At 43.2% G+C, this 15,327-nt stretch overlaps 2 protein-coding genes across 2 annotated transcripts; one reads left to right on the top strand and one right to left on the bottom strand.

Moving 5' to 3' along the window:
* The first annotated feature begins 4,481 nt into the window (after positions 1–4,481).
* On the top strand, positions 4,482–7,343 carry trim35-13 (tripartite motif containing 35-13). Its single transcript, XM_078284881.1, has 6 exons — positions 4,482–4,877; positions 5,917–6,012; positions 6,104–6,334; positions 6,442–6,464; positions 6,574–6,692; positions 6,783–7,343. Exons 1-6 carry the CDS (start codon positions 4,482–4,484, stop codon positions 7,319–7,321), a joined length of 1,404 nt encoding a protein of 467 aa, XP_078141007.1. The 3' UTR covers positions 7,322–7,343.
* A 205-nt stretch (positions 7,344–7,548) lies between these two features.
* On the bottom strand, positions 7,549–13,673 carry slc27a1a (solute carrier family 27 member 1a). Its single transcript, XM_078284572.1, has 12 exons — positions 13,507–13,673; positions 13,012–13,406; positions 11,892–12,059; positions 11,012–11,081; positions 10,798–10,889; positions 10,597–10,706; positions 10,268–10,477; positions 10,052–10,178; positions 9,812–9,949; positions 9,130–9,294; positions 8,843–8,989; positions 7,549–8,712 (listed from the first exon to the last, which is right to left on the bottom strand). Exons 1-12 carry the CDS (start codon positions 13,671–13,673, stop codon positions 8,555–8,557), a joined length of 1,947 nt encoding a protein of 648 aa, XP_078140698.1. The 3' UTR covers positions 7,549–8,554.
* Between the last annotated feature and the right edge of the window lie 1,654 nt (positions 13,674–15,327).

Raw genomic sequence — 15,327 nt, 5'->3', positions numbered from 1 at the left:
GATAATGAAGAAAATACCCGTAAATGAAAAGTAATTGTCCTTTAATCTCAAAGTCTTCATCATTTGAAATCCAGAGAGATAAGAGTGCAGAGCCAAAATGTCAAATACTTTTTCAGCTCACTGAGTTTTGGACAACATTTTAGGGATTCTACCAAATGCCATTTACAATAGTAAAAGTGTTTAAAACTGTGTGTATTTTGTATTTAAGGTTATACAGTAAGAAACTGAATTTTAACTCAATCTTCAACATATGAATAATTTGATAATATGACAAGCCTTTATATCAGTGAATTGAGTGCTGCAGAACTACTTGCCCAACATTATTGTAGCTCAACAAAATACTCATTCTTTCCACCATACTCCACTGAGGAGAAATTATGACTTTCTGAACATTTCTGTGCCCTCTCCAATTTTTCATTTGCATGCTTTGAACTTAAAACCTGTGTCAGTGTACTTTTAAAGTGTATGTTGATTTATGGTGCAACCAGAGGAGCTGGGCTGAGTTGTGCCTTACAGACCCCCCCGACCCCGACCCCATGACTATAAGTGGTTGCACACCCATGGTACATAGTGTACACACATAGGGGACATAGATCTTGCTGCCTGGCAGAGACCCTTCAGTCTTGCATTAGCTTTCACAGATGGAGGACGATGTGGAGGACAACTCATGTAAGGGTGTGGACGAGTCCTCCTGCGCGGTGTGTGGGGAAATCTTCCTGGTTCCACTGGTGCTCAGCTGCATCTACTGTGGCTGCAGCTTCTGCAGCTCTTGTTTAGAGGCGTTCTGGGTACAACATGGTACTAGAGAGTGTCCTCTCTGCTTTGAAGAGAACCATGGACCTCCACAGAAAACATGTGAAGACCACGGAGAGAAACTGTCTCTGTTCTGCGTAGTGGATTTGGAGCCCGTGTGCTCTCTGTGCCGCAAGTCAGGCCTGCATAAGAATCACAGAGTGTATTTGATAAAGGAGGCATTCGAAGATTGTAAGGTAAGCTTAGTGTGGGGATTAAAGTTTAGGAATTACACTTAAAGTATGGAAAAAACTTGCTCTATCCAGATACAGATGAGGACAGATTTTATGTTGTTGTAGACCAACTGCCATTTTCTATCTTTTTATTTTTTGTTGTGAAGAATGATCTTCAGCTGCAGTGTTAAGGCGTAATTGACATGTTGCCCAGCCACTATGAGCATACATAACGTTGAACACTGAAAATGAGATCTGGAAAAACCAGCATTTTGAAATGGAAAATGTGTAAAGATATTCTGCGGAAAACTTTCACTTTCACAGAGACTGCCTGCTCTCCCTCAAGGGCTCCTTAGGCTATGTTGTAATATGGCTGTTACCATCTCCTCATTGTGCGTGTGCATAGAGGGTGTGTGTGCATACATGCACATACACTCTCCCATGCACACACATATGTAGTTGTGTGTACACATACAAACACACACAGAGCAAAGCAATCCATTTGTCCTTCCCCATTCTTTTTAATCTCAATCATTTAGATGTAATTTTTATTACAAAAAACTGCTACTACTTCACAATGAAAGTTATTTTAAAACCGAAATACTGTAAAAAAACTTTTGTCAAATTAAAACTGCTGTTAATAGTCTAATTCAACTAGGTCAAATAGAACAACTGTAAAAAGTTCAAACTACATCATGGAAAATTATTATTATGGAGTGTGGAATATCATATAAGTGTAATATAAAACATTAAAGTCAGATATTTTAATGTTTAAGTTATACAGAAACCAAGAAACATGTAATCAAAAGGAGGTTTATATCTGCCCAGAGACTGCATGCAGAGCAACTGCTAAATTGACAGCATAAAGTGTGTGCAGGATTTAGTGTCCATGAGGGGCTTGTTGACTCGTCTTAGCCGGCTGTTACTATCAGTAGCTCTGGTCTGGAGCCAACAATGGCATGGACACAAATCAAATCTTTGCTCGGCATGTCGACGAGGCCATCACTTATTTGGTCAGGGAGCGCTCAAGGTGGAGAGGAGGAGGTGTGGTAGAAAATAACAACAAACAGAAAGTGATGCAAGGACACAAATGTAACTCTCTAAACTACATAGATTGTAGTCATGGCCAAATGATTGTTATTGGACTCACCTATCATCTCAGTGAAACAGACATGATCAACTAAGTGTGTCTGTCTGTAGCTGAAGGACATTATTTGATTCAGTATATCATCTTGACATACAGTTATCCCTTATAATGATCATTTAAGGGGTTTTGGGGGGGAAGGTAGACATGCATTTGGATGTATCAACTTTGAATTGCAGTACTATTGAATTGAACATCTCTAAATTCTTCCAGCTTCCATATTAACATCTATAGGGAAAAACCTCTGACCAGATCACTGAGTGTGTAACCATAGTCAGGCCTGCTCCAGATACACACATTAATCCATAGCTCTCAGAGAGAATGATGGACATTTTCACATCTACTATCTACTCCTGAAGTTCGCAGACGATACAGCAGTCATTGGTCTCATCCAAGATGGTGACGAGACTGCTTACAGATGGGAAGTTGGACAGCTGGTCCGATGGTGTAGCCACAACAACTTGTAGCGCAACACGTTCGAAACAATGGAGATGACGGTGGCCTTCATGAGGATCCCCCCACCAATGCCCCCTCTTCCCATACTGGACAAAACAGTGATGGGAACCACTATCTAACCAGGACCTGAAAATGGGCAGCCAACATTGACTCCATTGTAAAAAAAAAAAGGCCCAACAGAGGATGCACTTCACCAGCTAAAAAAGTTCAACCTGCCACTCAGCAATCATAGAGTCTGTCATAGGATAGGATCATAGGAGCTGACCTGCCCACCCTCCATGACCTGCTCATCTCCAGAGCCAGGAAGAGAGCAGGGGAAATCACTGCCGACCCCTCGCACCCTGGATATCACATATTCGAACTCCTTCCCTCTGGCAGGCGCCTCAGGTCACTGAAGGCCAAAACAACTAGACACCGTAACAGTTTCTTTCCACACGCCATCACATGAAGTCATGAACAAATAAATCTGGACACTTGATTTGTTTATAACTATAAATAATACCTATTTTTGCACTACTGCATACATTTGCACTCTGTTTATATAATCCCACATCCTGCACTGATGCCAGATGAATGACTCTAATGTCATTATACTGTATGTGTATATATTGCCGTTGTATGTGTATAGGCCTATATAAGAAAGTAAGTATATGTCTTAGCATGGTATGAAAGTATATATGTGTGGAGTAGGTGTGAGTGTTATGTATGCACAGTATGAATGTTAAGGAACGGAAGCTGGGGCTTTTAACCAAAGTCAAATTCCTTGTATGTGTTGCATACTTGGCCATTAAAGCCTGATTCTGATCTACTGTTGTTGTGGATGAGTCCTCAACAGCTGAAAGTAGTTCTGGGAGCAGATAGGCTCTAAAGACTGTCCTGCCTGATTTGTAATAGACTTTGAACCTTAACATAGAATGTGTGAGAGGCGAGGGCACAAAAACAAACCTCCCTGTATATAGAGTTTACTCTACAGCTGAGGCAATACTGGCCTGCACAGTTAGCTCATGTTTGAGTTGTATTCCTAGAGCTTTTTCTTTCCCGACCCCCTCTCTCTCTCTTGCTCTATTTTTGGTGCAGCGTTGATCCTTGTGAACTTACTCCCACTACAAAATATTGGATTACAGTACAAACAAGATTAGCTAACTGTTAATTGCTCTTAAAGTTAACAAATTAATGTGTTGATACTGAGCACACATCTTGCTTTGAGGTAGCTGTTAATTAATAAGTAAAGTCTACAGACTGTGCAGACTGGCTAACCTCAAATGAGAAAAAAGAAATCTCAGTGTTAGTCAAGAACCACTGGAAACCTAGAATAATATGAGATCTGTGTATACTGTTTTTATACTACTATGGGTTTGACTATATGGGATTTTGAATAGAGTGTCAAATGAAAAAAAATCTTCCAATGGTCAGCAGAGTATTTCCTTACTCACCCAACCTCAACCCAAATGGACTCTATTTATATCCTCACTGAGTTATTTTGGATATTGTTTCACCTGAAAGTCTTTAATAAACCCTCTAATTCCACTGCGACATGTTGCTTCAACACACTTCTCGTATAACTTAGAGGCGACCATAGCATAACTGGTATCAGAGGGTCATCTTGAGTGCAAATATCTCACCATCACCCTCTTCTCTGCGATCATCCTTGTGTTATTCAAGCTACTGCTGGCTCATGTCTAGTCAGATACAATATCTTGATGCGTTTTATTCTGAGGGCGGTATTTATTTGAATATGTGCAATGTGCATGCTCAGCATAACACAGCACAACACGGGATATTCCTGTGGGAGCTGAGTTATTGACACTTATTTCCAAGCATTACTGAGCTTTAGATGAGGCAGCCTCCCTGAAGCGTGGGAGGGGCGTTGTAACCATATCTGATCCTGCCTTGTCCTTAAAGCCCTCTAGAGAAGAATGGCCACCAGACGTGCTGAAGACAACCTTTCTTGTCCGATTTGTGGAAATATTCTCAATCAGCCGGTGGTGCTCACTTGCAAACACCGGTTCTGTAAAGCCTGTCTTAAGGACAGTTGGGACACACAAGGCAGTGGGGATTCACGCTGTTGTCCTCTGTGCTGGCGCCGTTCATCCATGGAGCACATAGTGGTGAGCAGTGTGCTGGAGAAGGCCTGCGAATCCTTCAAGGAGGACAGGAGCAAGAATGACCCAGAGGCTTGTGCGCAGCATGGAGAAAAACTCAACCTCTTCTGTCTGCAAGACTTGGAGCCTATCTGTGCTGTGTGTGAGAAAGCAGCTGCACACATCGGGCACAGGCTCTACCCCATTGGGGAAGGGGCTCACGACTGTAAGGTAGGCAAGAAAAAGACACATGGTCGAAGTCACCTCTAAGTGATTTTTCACTTTGGTAGAGCATTTCGATTCTTTGAAATGTATCCCTTGATATGATTCATCAAGAGTCAACCTCTGACATCAGCTGCTCTGGAAATCTTTGGTTACCATTGGAATTCAAGCTTTTCCCTCTCTTTCTTGCTGATATTTGCAACTGGAAAAAAAATATCTATTGAAAACTTAAGTGTATCTTGCATTGTTGCAGTTGGTCTTTTGTGTTAGATGTATGACTTTTTAGACCAGATTTTCAAAATGAAAAAAAAAAAAAAAAAAAAAATGGTGATACTACCTGGGGTCTACAATAATACTGGCCAGCCCTTGGAATTAAAATAGAGTGGCATGCTAAAGATTACGATTACTTAGTATATATATATTAGTATATTCATCATTCCACAAGCATTGTACCCAGACATTATTTTGTTTAATTTACAACTTATCAACTTTTAAGAAAATGCACTGCTTATTGTGTTTTTTATTGCAGCTTTGTGCTTCTCTGAACCTGATATACTCTAACACATGGCTATCTGTGAAGGTGTTTGGCAGAGTTCATTAACATTCTAATAATAGATTTATATTTTTGGTCAGCCAGTGCTTGGGCCCCTGAGGAGTTTGAAACTAGACTCCCATAAGGTTTCTCCAATGTGTGACACTATTCATTCTGCTCTCTCCACCTGCCCTCCTTGACTTCTTCTTAAGACGGGGAAAGCCGTGAGCGCATCGAGGCTAATGTGAAATGAATTTATTGGCCGCCACCTTGTGTCCCTCTCTGGATTCTCACAGCTGCATGAATCCAGCTCTGCTAATGTTGCCAGGGCATTTATCCAGTTCTATAGATTTGTCTCTTTAATTCAATGCTGTATTGTGCAGCTTTGCATTTGTAGGGGAATGCTGCCGTGGAAGAGTGTGTGGCAGCTGAAAGGCCCACATTGTGCTGACAGCTTGACTGCCTGCCAGATTGACCCTGTGTTTAAGTGTTGATGCCTTGTCATTGACCTTCTAGGAGGAACTGAAGAGCGCACTGCTGCCTTTGAAAGAGAAGTTGCAGCTGTACAAGAAGGCGAAAATGGTCTGCGAGCAAACGGCAGAGCATGTCAAGGTACTGTCAGTTCCATCAGCACCAAATGCTACTTTAAACATACTAGAGAGAGAGGGGGGAGTGATTACCTTTCAATCATGTCTCTTTCCAGACCCAAGCTGAGCATACTGAGAGACAGATCAAAGAGGGGTTTGAAGCCCTTCACAACTTCCTGAAAGAAGAAGAGGCTGCCAGACTTTCTGCTTTAAAGGCTGAGGAGGATCAGAAGAATCAGACAATCAACCAGAAGATTGAGGAGATGAGCAATGAAGTCACATCTCTCACCAACACCATCAGAATAGCGGAGCAGGAGATGAGATCTCAAGACATCCCTTTTCTAAAGGTAAATAAGACTGATGCTTGGAAATACAAATCGAATTAAACCAAAGTCATTATACATACATATGCACATCACATGGTGAAAGTTGTTCTCTCCCATTTGGTTTTCAGAACTACAAGGACACAATAAAGAGGTATGTGCGTTATAGTCACATCTAAGGCCCAAGCAGGCCTATTTTTTAAGATAGCTTTAATGAAACAATTCACACAATTCAGAGAACTAATTCCACTGTATCATTTCAGAACCTGGCGAAGTCCCTTGGAACCACAAATGATTTCCGGTGCTCTGATTGATGTGGCGAAGCACTTGGGCTCTCTGAGATATCAAGTGTGGGAGAAGATGAAGAGTATAATTAAATACAGTGAGTTCTTTTAGCAGCAATATTGGTCATCTCATATTGGTCAGCTCTTTCCCTTACGCTCATTCACTTGTGCCTCTTTTGCTCCCCAAGCTCCTGTGGTTCTGGATCCCAACACAGCAGCTAGCTGCTTCATCCTGTCAGAGGATCTGACAGTTGTGCAGAGCTGCACTCAAATCTTCAAGCTGCCAGACAATCCAGAACGCTTCGACATCAGTGCCGAGATGCTGGCCTCTGAGGGCTTTCGCTCTGGGCGCCACAGTTGGGATGTGGAGGTGAAGGACAACACCTACTGGGTGGTGGGTGTAGCCAGCGAGTCCATCAACAGGAAGGGCAAGCACGTTCTGACGCCGGCAGAGGGGTTCTGGACTATAAGGTTTCGCAACGGAGAGCATAAGGCCTGCACCGCGCCGTGGGCCCCGCTGACCATGACCAAGGAGCCACAAGTGGTCAGAGTGGTGCTGGACATGGACCGAGGCAAGGTGACCTTCTTCGACCCTGGAGAGAGAACGCCCCTCTACACCTTCACAGATATCATCACACCCAGAGCCTTTCCATACTTCTGCACTGCCTGCAAAGAGCATCCACTGAAAATCCTCCCCACAAGGATATCCTTATCAGTGGAGTCCTAATTCACCATGCAGACAAGCAGCGTTTGCATCACAATACAGAAGAAAGCTATTATCTAATGGAAGAAATCAAGGGCTGCTATTTAATTAAGCTTGTGAAGAATAGGTCATTTCTGTTTCCCCTGAGAGATGATTGTGTCCGTACAAAGGGCAAGCCACAGTACTAGATAGCTAATAAAGTAAGAAAAATGAGCGCAAGATCTCTAAAGTTTTATTATGAATGACATTAATCAAACACAAACATGTTTTAAAATATTTAATTTGGGTTACAACCAAACAAATGTATGCCGGGAGATCTGAAATTATGCTTAGGTTCACAATTATTTATACCTACATTAATGTACTAATAAGACATCAGTTACATAGGATGGCGATCGCTGTGTGTGTGACTGAGCTTTGTAAGACTTGAATCTAAAGATTTATTACTGTGATTTCCACTTTCTTTTGAGCTCTTTTCCAGGAAAAGCATTAAACACAAATATTTTGGAACACAGATGTAAAAATTCATATAAGGCACATACAGGAACAATGAGTGTGTATTTGCAAACCAGTGCCAGTGCAATCTGTTCATTACTTCAAACATGATAAGTAAGTGGGTTTAGTTTTTCCATCAATATGTAACATTGCATTAAAAACCTCTAAGGTTAGTGTCCTATCTAGCGGCCACATGTACTGCATGTTGCATTCCACTCTTTACAGCCTCATCCTGACACACAGCAGTAACTCCATAACTTCACGCTCAAGTATTGCTTGAACCCACACAGACGTGATTATTCTTTCAGAATATTTCATTAAGGGAGCATACCCTGTAACACAGAGCTTTCCTTGATACCCCTCCATGCTGTCGTAACCAGCAGACAAATCTTCATATTGTAACATGTATCCTATTTCAAGTGGGATCCGCAGGATGCTCACTTCATGTCGGTGAAGCTCAAAGGCTTTTGAGGTGTTCATTTGGCTAAACTATGAGAAGGACATGTTTAAAGTACAAGGGAATAAATGCCCTCACACTATGTCCTGGTGTGTTATTCATACAGTGTTAAAACATTACCTGCAACAGTGCTGCGGCTGCCTATTTAAGTAGCCCTTTCATCTAGGGTCCCTGAATGGTTAAAATCCAGGGAGGAGGTGCAGAAAGACTCAGACTGATGCCGACACCAGCATACAAATGTATGCTCTCTTTCTGCAGCATCTGTCCAGCTGAGGCACCCTGACTGCCCCACTAGCTCTTCCATCTCATAGAGACATTCTTCCCTCCACTATAGCACTATATAGCTCCTCATCTACTGCCTCGTAACGCCCAGCTCTGGAGTTTAAAAAGTAGATCTGGTCAGTTGCGTGCCGTGGGTCAAATCCCTCCCTCTGCAGCCTGGTCTTCTGGATTTTAAATGTACCTGAAGGGAAATGGAGACACAGAATATAGAATAGATTGTGATTTCTTGACGTGAAATCATTGGTGATGGTTGACATTTTTTTTATGAACTTAGGAGGGATATTAGGGATATTAGCCCTGTGCCAATTTACCCGTGGTGTCTACATGTGGGGAGATTCGTAGAAACACAGGTCTGGCATATGGAGGAAGGACTCGTTGAACCTCCTGCAAGAAAACGTTGCAGTCAAAAGTCCCCGTCGTGTCTGCGATGGCCGCCATGCCTGCTTTCCCTTCCACACCTGGGTATGATGAGACATTCAGATTAATGCTTGGCAAGTAGGACAGAAACAAGTGCAAAGCAAAAAGCTCCAAAGGGAAAAGGCAACTGTGGTCCGAACGTGCTCCTAAAAGTAGACACAGTGCTTAAGTTATCTGTCACCTGGCACTGCCACCCCATAGACGGCCACATCCGTCTGACCCAGGAGACTGCTGAGTGTGCCCTCCACCTCGGTGGTGGAAACGTTTTCCCCTCTCCAGCGGAATGTGTCCCCACTGCGGTCCCTGAAGTACATGTAGCCCAGATCGTCCATCACCAGCACGTCACCTGAGGTCGACACACGAAAAGGAGATTGATTTTCAACCTTGGATCAAAAGGCTGAAGGAAAAATAAAACGCTGTCAAGGAATCAAAGCTCATTAAGTTTGTAATAGATCATCTAACATAAAAGTTTTTGCCTTTCTGACTGGCAGAGAGACCGGCTGAAGGTTTATGATGGCTAAGAAGTGGAGGAAAAAAAAAAACCCAACTGTGGTGATGAACTTCAGTTTGACTTTGAGTTAAGTATAGTCAAAGAGGTGACTAGACATTCATAACTAATTACCCATAATGAACACTGACAAAGGCAGCCTGGCTATTTTAACACTGTCTATATTTGTCATGTCTCAATTTTCAAGCTTTTTGCACTATATAAAGCCGCTTCTTTAAGTATATAAAAACAACAGCTTTAAACGCCTATACGCCTGTGTGTTTACATTTGCATAGTTTTGATAAGAACTATTGCGACCGGTGTTGTGAGTTATCATGTAATGCAATATTTATTGTGACAAAACTTGACCGGTAACCTGATAAATATGCAGAGTCATTTTTCTTGAAGACATTGTGGGCTATCTTCTTCCTTGTAGCATCCTGGCTTGCGTAGCCATCGAAGCGCCGTAATGGGTCCTGTTGGTTGATCCGACCCACCAGAAGCCCCGGCTCCCCTGCGAGAAACAGAGGAGGTTAATGGAGTGGTTTCAGGAGACCAAAAGAGCGACATAGACAAGGTTAATGATCAGAAACAACAATATCTGTGTAGGAGTTACCTGGACGACAAGGCACACAAAGACCCTTGCTGTCCCGAACCAGCTCCATGGTTTCCTCGTCAACCTTCACCAGACGGATCGGGTACACATTGGGGAGAATGCGGCTGTTGAATCCACAGGCTCCCACCTGGCGAGACAGAAAATTAGCTACACTTCGATCCAATTCATTTTGCATCAGTGGAGACACAAGTAACATTGGCCATTGTGTTTGCTGACCTTGCCGTCCATGTTGGCAATGCTACAGTTACACTCAGTCGCTCCGTAGAACTCGCCGACCTGCGCCACCCTAAAACGCTCCGTGAAGGCTTCCCACACGCTGGGGCGCAACCCGTTCCCCACTGCCAGCCGAACCCGGTGACCCTTCTCTGATGGCCGCACCGGCTGGGACAGGAGGTAGCGGCAGATTTCCCCGATGTACTGCACCACCTACAGGGAGAAAACAGTCTTGTTATTATGCCACTACTAGTTCAAAATGTACAGTTCATACTAATTAATTTGACAAACTACATCACCTCTCAATATTCTGCAGATATTTAAGCCCTTACAGTGCAGTTGTACTTGATGCAGTCTTCCCAGAAGCGGCTGGCAGAGAATTTCTTCTTCACTACCACAGTGAGGCCATGGATCAGACACTGGCCAACTCCCATGATATTACCTGACAAGGAGGAGAGAGCTCATACTTAGGATATACAGGCCTAGCAAGAAAGATTAGCATTCATCAAGAGCTCAAGGATATCTTTACATACCTGCTGAGTGATAGAGAGGCAGGCAGTCATAGATGATGTCATCAGGACGCATGCGGAAGGCGTAATACCCAAAAGCAGCAATCCGGTAGTAACTGTTGGGGAAACAAAATAAAAAAAATGGAACAAACCCAAATCTAAATCTATCTAAAATGAGCTGTGCAGCAACTGTAACAACTCTACAGAGTGATCCTAGTGGTAGTTCAAGAAAACGTACCGACTTTGTACCACAATGGCAGCCTTGGGCAGTCCTGTGGTGCCAGATGTGTAAATATAAAATAGGCGGTCTGTAGAAGAGAATACAGTACGGCATTAAAACTGCAAGCTGAAATGGTAAGATACATACTTGTGTCTTCACAGTATTTTACAATCCTCATAAGAACCTGAACTCTACCACAGTCCATACGTTACCCTTGTCTATCAACAGATTTTGAAGACATCCATCACTGCTGAAGTCATGCATGCATTCAATAGTGCTAGCAATAACATCTCATATCTCCTGATTTGTGAAAGAAAGTCATAACAGAAAATGTAGCTTTTGTTTTCCTGGTGAACATTTTGTTATTTTAAACGGGATGCACACACTTTTTGTGGCGTGCTGAGCTATGCCTTCATACACCTACCGTAGACTTACTACTGTTCAGGAGAACTAAACGGTAACTGGCCATTTGTGATTCAGACAGCACACACCTCAACCAGTCAGTCATATCTACCCTAGACGGCTCTTGCTGTGCACAGAAAAATGTCAAGAACTGTCCTGAATACAAAATGACTCATAACTCTCATAAGTTCTGCACAGCCAACTAATCACTTCGCCAGGCACGAGTAAGATAATTACGAGTGAAACTCAGTTCATAAACTAGACAAGTGAGTGAGAGAAATGAATCTATCTGTGGTGCATACAGATTCATTTTCTACACTTTGGGAATTTAAAAAACAGCAATCCAATGGAACAAGCAAAAAGGGTGATCAGTCAAACATAGTATAAGGACACAGTTGTGTAAGAGTTGTTTAAAAGCGGACTCCCCCTTAACATGTTTACAGATGAAGTCCTGAAGAGAGTCAGAGTTCAGCTCAGTGGGAGATGGGGCACTCACCATTGAAGCCTTTGGGGAGAAGGCAGGGGGGAGGGGGGAGTGTAGATGCAGAGGCTAAGATGGGGTCCAAAGGTTGGGCAGCCAGACAGGCCAGATGTTCTGCACTGAGCTCCCCTGTACAGAACCGTACCATGGACTGGCCCAGGGAGGAACTCACCTCCAACATGGCTGACAACCAGTAAAAGGAGAGAGAGACAGTAAGGGAGAGAAGACATCAGTCAAGCCAGTTCAAGTGCTACAGTTTGCATAACATATAAACACAACTATTAGTGATGGTGGAATAAATACGTAAAAAACAAACATAAACAGATTTTGTTTAATTAACCTTTTTGTAAAAAGCGAGACACCGATTATGATGTCATTGACTTTATGAAGCAATATTGCCTACAAAACAAATGAAAACATTCATACAGTGAAGTCACAGACAAGCAAGTGTGACCTCACAGAAACCACGAAGAGAAAAGTGTAATGTCATAGAGAAACAAACAGAATGTTGATTGATGTCACAAGCAAGCATAATGAGCATAATAACTAACTCTAGAGACAGAGAGAGGGCACAGATGGAATGTTGACCTCAGAGATATGATGTCACAAACAGGCTGAATGTTGATCTCCAACAGCGTGATGTCATAGTGCTGAACACGTCACAAACAATGAAACGTTACACAGACAGACAGAATGCCAACAGTGTGACATCACAGGACACAATGTTGACCAGAGAGAGTGATGTCACAGACAGAATGTTAATGAAATACAAAAATGTCACTAACCAACCAAATGGAAGAGCCTAGGCAGAATGTTTAGCAGTCGTAATGACTGCTAGATAAATGAATATGAATTGTGAAATAGATATCAAGTTATAAATGTCCTGAGTTAAGCATCTGTGTATGTATGTATATTCTGTTTGTCACATAGCAACACTTAAGTAGCGAATATAGCAGTTGATCAGAACAGGATCACAGTTAATTTTTTTTTTCAAAATGAAAAATGATCCTCTAACAACATGATTGCTTTTGCTTACAATGATCATCATCTGCATTTTATAAAATCAACTACTGAATAATAGGCATGATATTAACTCCCCAAGCAGCCTGTCCCACCACGTTTGTCATAGTCTTACCATCAGCAAGCTCAGCTCCAAACACAATGCCCCGCGATGCTGACACTCCAATACAATGTAGGAGGGAATCACGGCGGAGGTTGAAGTTAATGAGTGCAGCTTCCACCCCCACCTTGGCGAACCCCAGCCAAAGGGCCACCTGTAACGGCCTGCTCTCCATGAAGAGGGCCACCACGTCCCCGGAGACCCACCCCTGACCCCGCGCCCACTGGGCCACAGAGTTAGACAGCTGGTCCAGCTGGGTGAAGGTCCATGTTTCCCCTGTGGCCTCATAGATCAGAGCCGGTTTGTCTGGGTGGAGTTTTACTGTCTGGGCAAAGATGGAAGGAATGTTGCTCCCACGACGCATGTAACGCCACAAAGCCAGCTTCACTCTCAAGAGCACATACAGGCCACTAGAGAGGGTTACAAGAGGAAAAACAGGGAGAGGTTAGGTCAGTAAAGCTGTAGAGCCATAAATATGATCAGAACTTTATTTGGTCACATTTAACTTACTTGAGGTCTCTCTTCGCAGTGCGCGCTGCGATGTAGAAGTATTTCCAGCTGCTTGTGCCCAGGTAGACCCCAAGGCCTGCTGCCAGACTCCAGGGCCAGGAGACCCCGAAGAGACGGAGCAGACCCAGGGAACCCAGAGAGGCTGAGACACTCGCCACATTGTGCATTCTTGTCATGGAGGAAATGGGGAAAGATGGGTTTTTGGGACGGGATGGACATAAGTTGAGACAAACATGGGTTTAACTCAGGAGGTTGAATGGTATACTGTATAGACAAGTAACTTAGCTTATGTAATATCTAAAAGAATGATATCAAACACCCGGAAAACCGCTAAAGTTGTCAATAAACACATATCAACATGCAGGCAATGTGGAACAGAGTCTACCAGCTCACATCCGGGCAACATACACGAATGGATGTCACAACAGGTCAAATTACACTCACCGAGCACTTTATTAGGAACACCTGTACACCTGCTTATTCATGCAATTATCCATTCAGCCAATCACGTGGCAGCAGTGCAATGCCTAAGATCATGCAGATACAGGTCAGCAGCTTCAGTTAATGTTCACATCAAGCAGCAGAATGGGGAAAAAATGTGATCTCAGTGACTTTGACCGTGGCATGGTTGTTGGTGCCAGACGGGCTGGTTTGAGTGTTTCTGAAACTGCTGATCTCTTGGGATTTTCACGCACAACAGTCTCTAGAGTTTACACAGAACGGTACGAAAAACAAAAAAACATCCAGTGAGCTGCAGTTCTGCGGACGGAAACGCCTTGTTGATGAGAGAGGTCAGAGGAGAATGGCCAGACTGGTTAGAAAGGCTAACTCAGATAACCTCTTTACAACTGTGGTGAGCAGAAAAGCATCTCAGAATGCAACACAGCGAACCTTGAGGCGGATGGCACTTAGTAGCCGGTTGACATTGAGCTGAAAGCTGATACCTACTCAGTATTAGTAAGGTGTTCCTAATAAAGTGCTTGGTTAGTGTATGTATGCACAGCATCGCTACTGCGCAAAATCTAAATGCATGCAATGTAGACAACAACTTACCTACCAATCAGCAGCGAACTGGAGCGATGTCACCTTTCACCCACTAACCCTGTCTGCAAAAGTTGTAGTTAATTAAACGGAAAGTGTAGTCGCTGTATTCAAATCCACCTCCGGATGTCGAGAGCGTTGGATGGAAACAATGTAGCGTTTTAACAGTAAACTATCAGTTTCGAAGTGTTACAATAGTTTCATAGCTCACTGCTTGTCAACGCGGTTGTTATAGTAGTAAACGCTTCACATCCAAACGACATTTGAGAACGTGTCAAACATACGTGAGCGAGTCCCGGAGCCCGGCGTTCAAGGGAGAGCGGTGATAATTTCTGAACGACTGGAAGATTTGTTCGAAATCTGAATGAGAATTGGAAAATGTAGAGTGAATCAGGCTATTTTCTGTACTCCATATTGAATGGTGTCATTGCAACCGGAGCACCGCCCACATTGGGTGTGAGTCTCCTCAGCGAGCTCAGCCATTTGATGAACTGGACGCTCGTCATGCCTTTCTCAAATCTGATTGGACAATATTCACCCCGTCCAATTGCTTCAGTTTATTTCAACCACCAGAATTTTCAGGTGCCCGTTGTGTCGAATCGATAGTAGGCTACAGGACACCGGTAGATACTACAAAATAAATGTTGTGAGATGGGTTAAACCCCTTTTTATGCTCTGTTCATACTGCAGTCTTACAGACTTTTGGCTGGCACAGCATGACCCTCACTTACCCTTGTTGGAAATAATTAAGAAAGGTGTTATAGTCTTATACACAAGTAA

This window comes from Centroberyx gerrardi, chromosome 7 (genome assembly GCF_048128805.1).
Source record: "Centroberyx gerrardi isolate f3 chromosome 7, fCenGer3.hap1.cur.20231027, whole genome shotgun sequence".
NCBI classification, from domain to species: domain Eukaryota; kingdom Metazoa; phylum Chordata; class Actinopteri; order Beryciformes; family Berycidae; genus Centroberyx; species Centroberyx gerrardi.
Note: the sequence above shows the minus strand (reverse complement) of the source record. Positions and strands in the feature narration are given on the sequence as shown.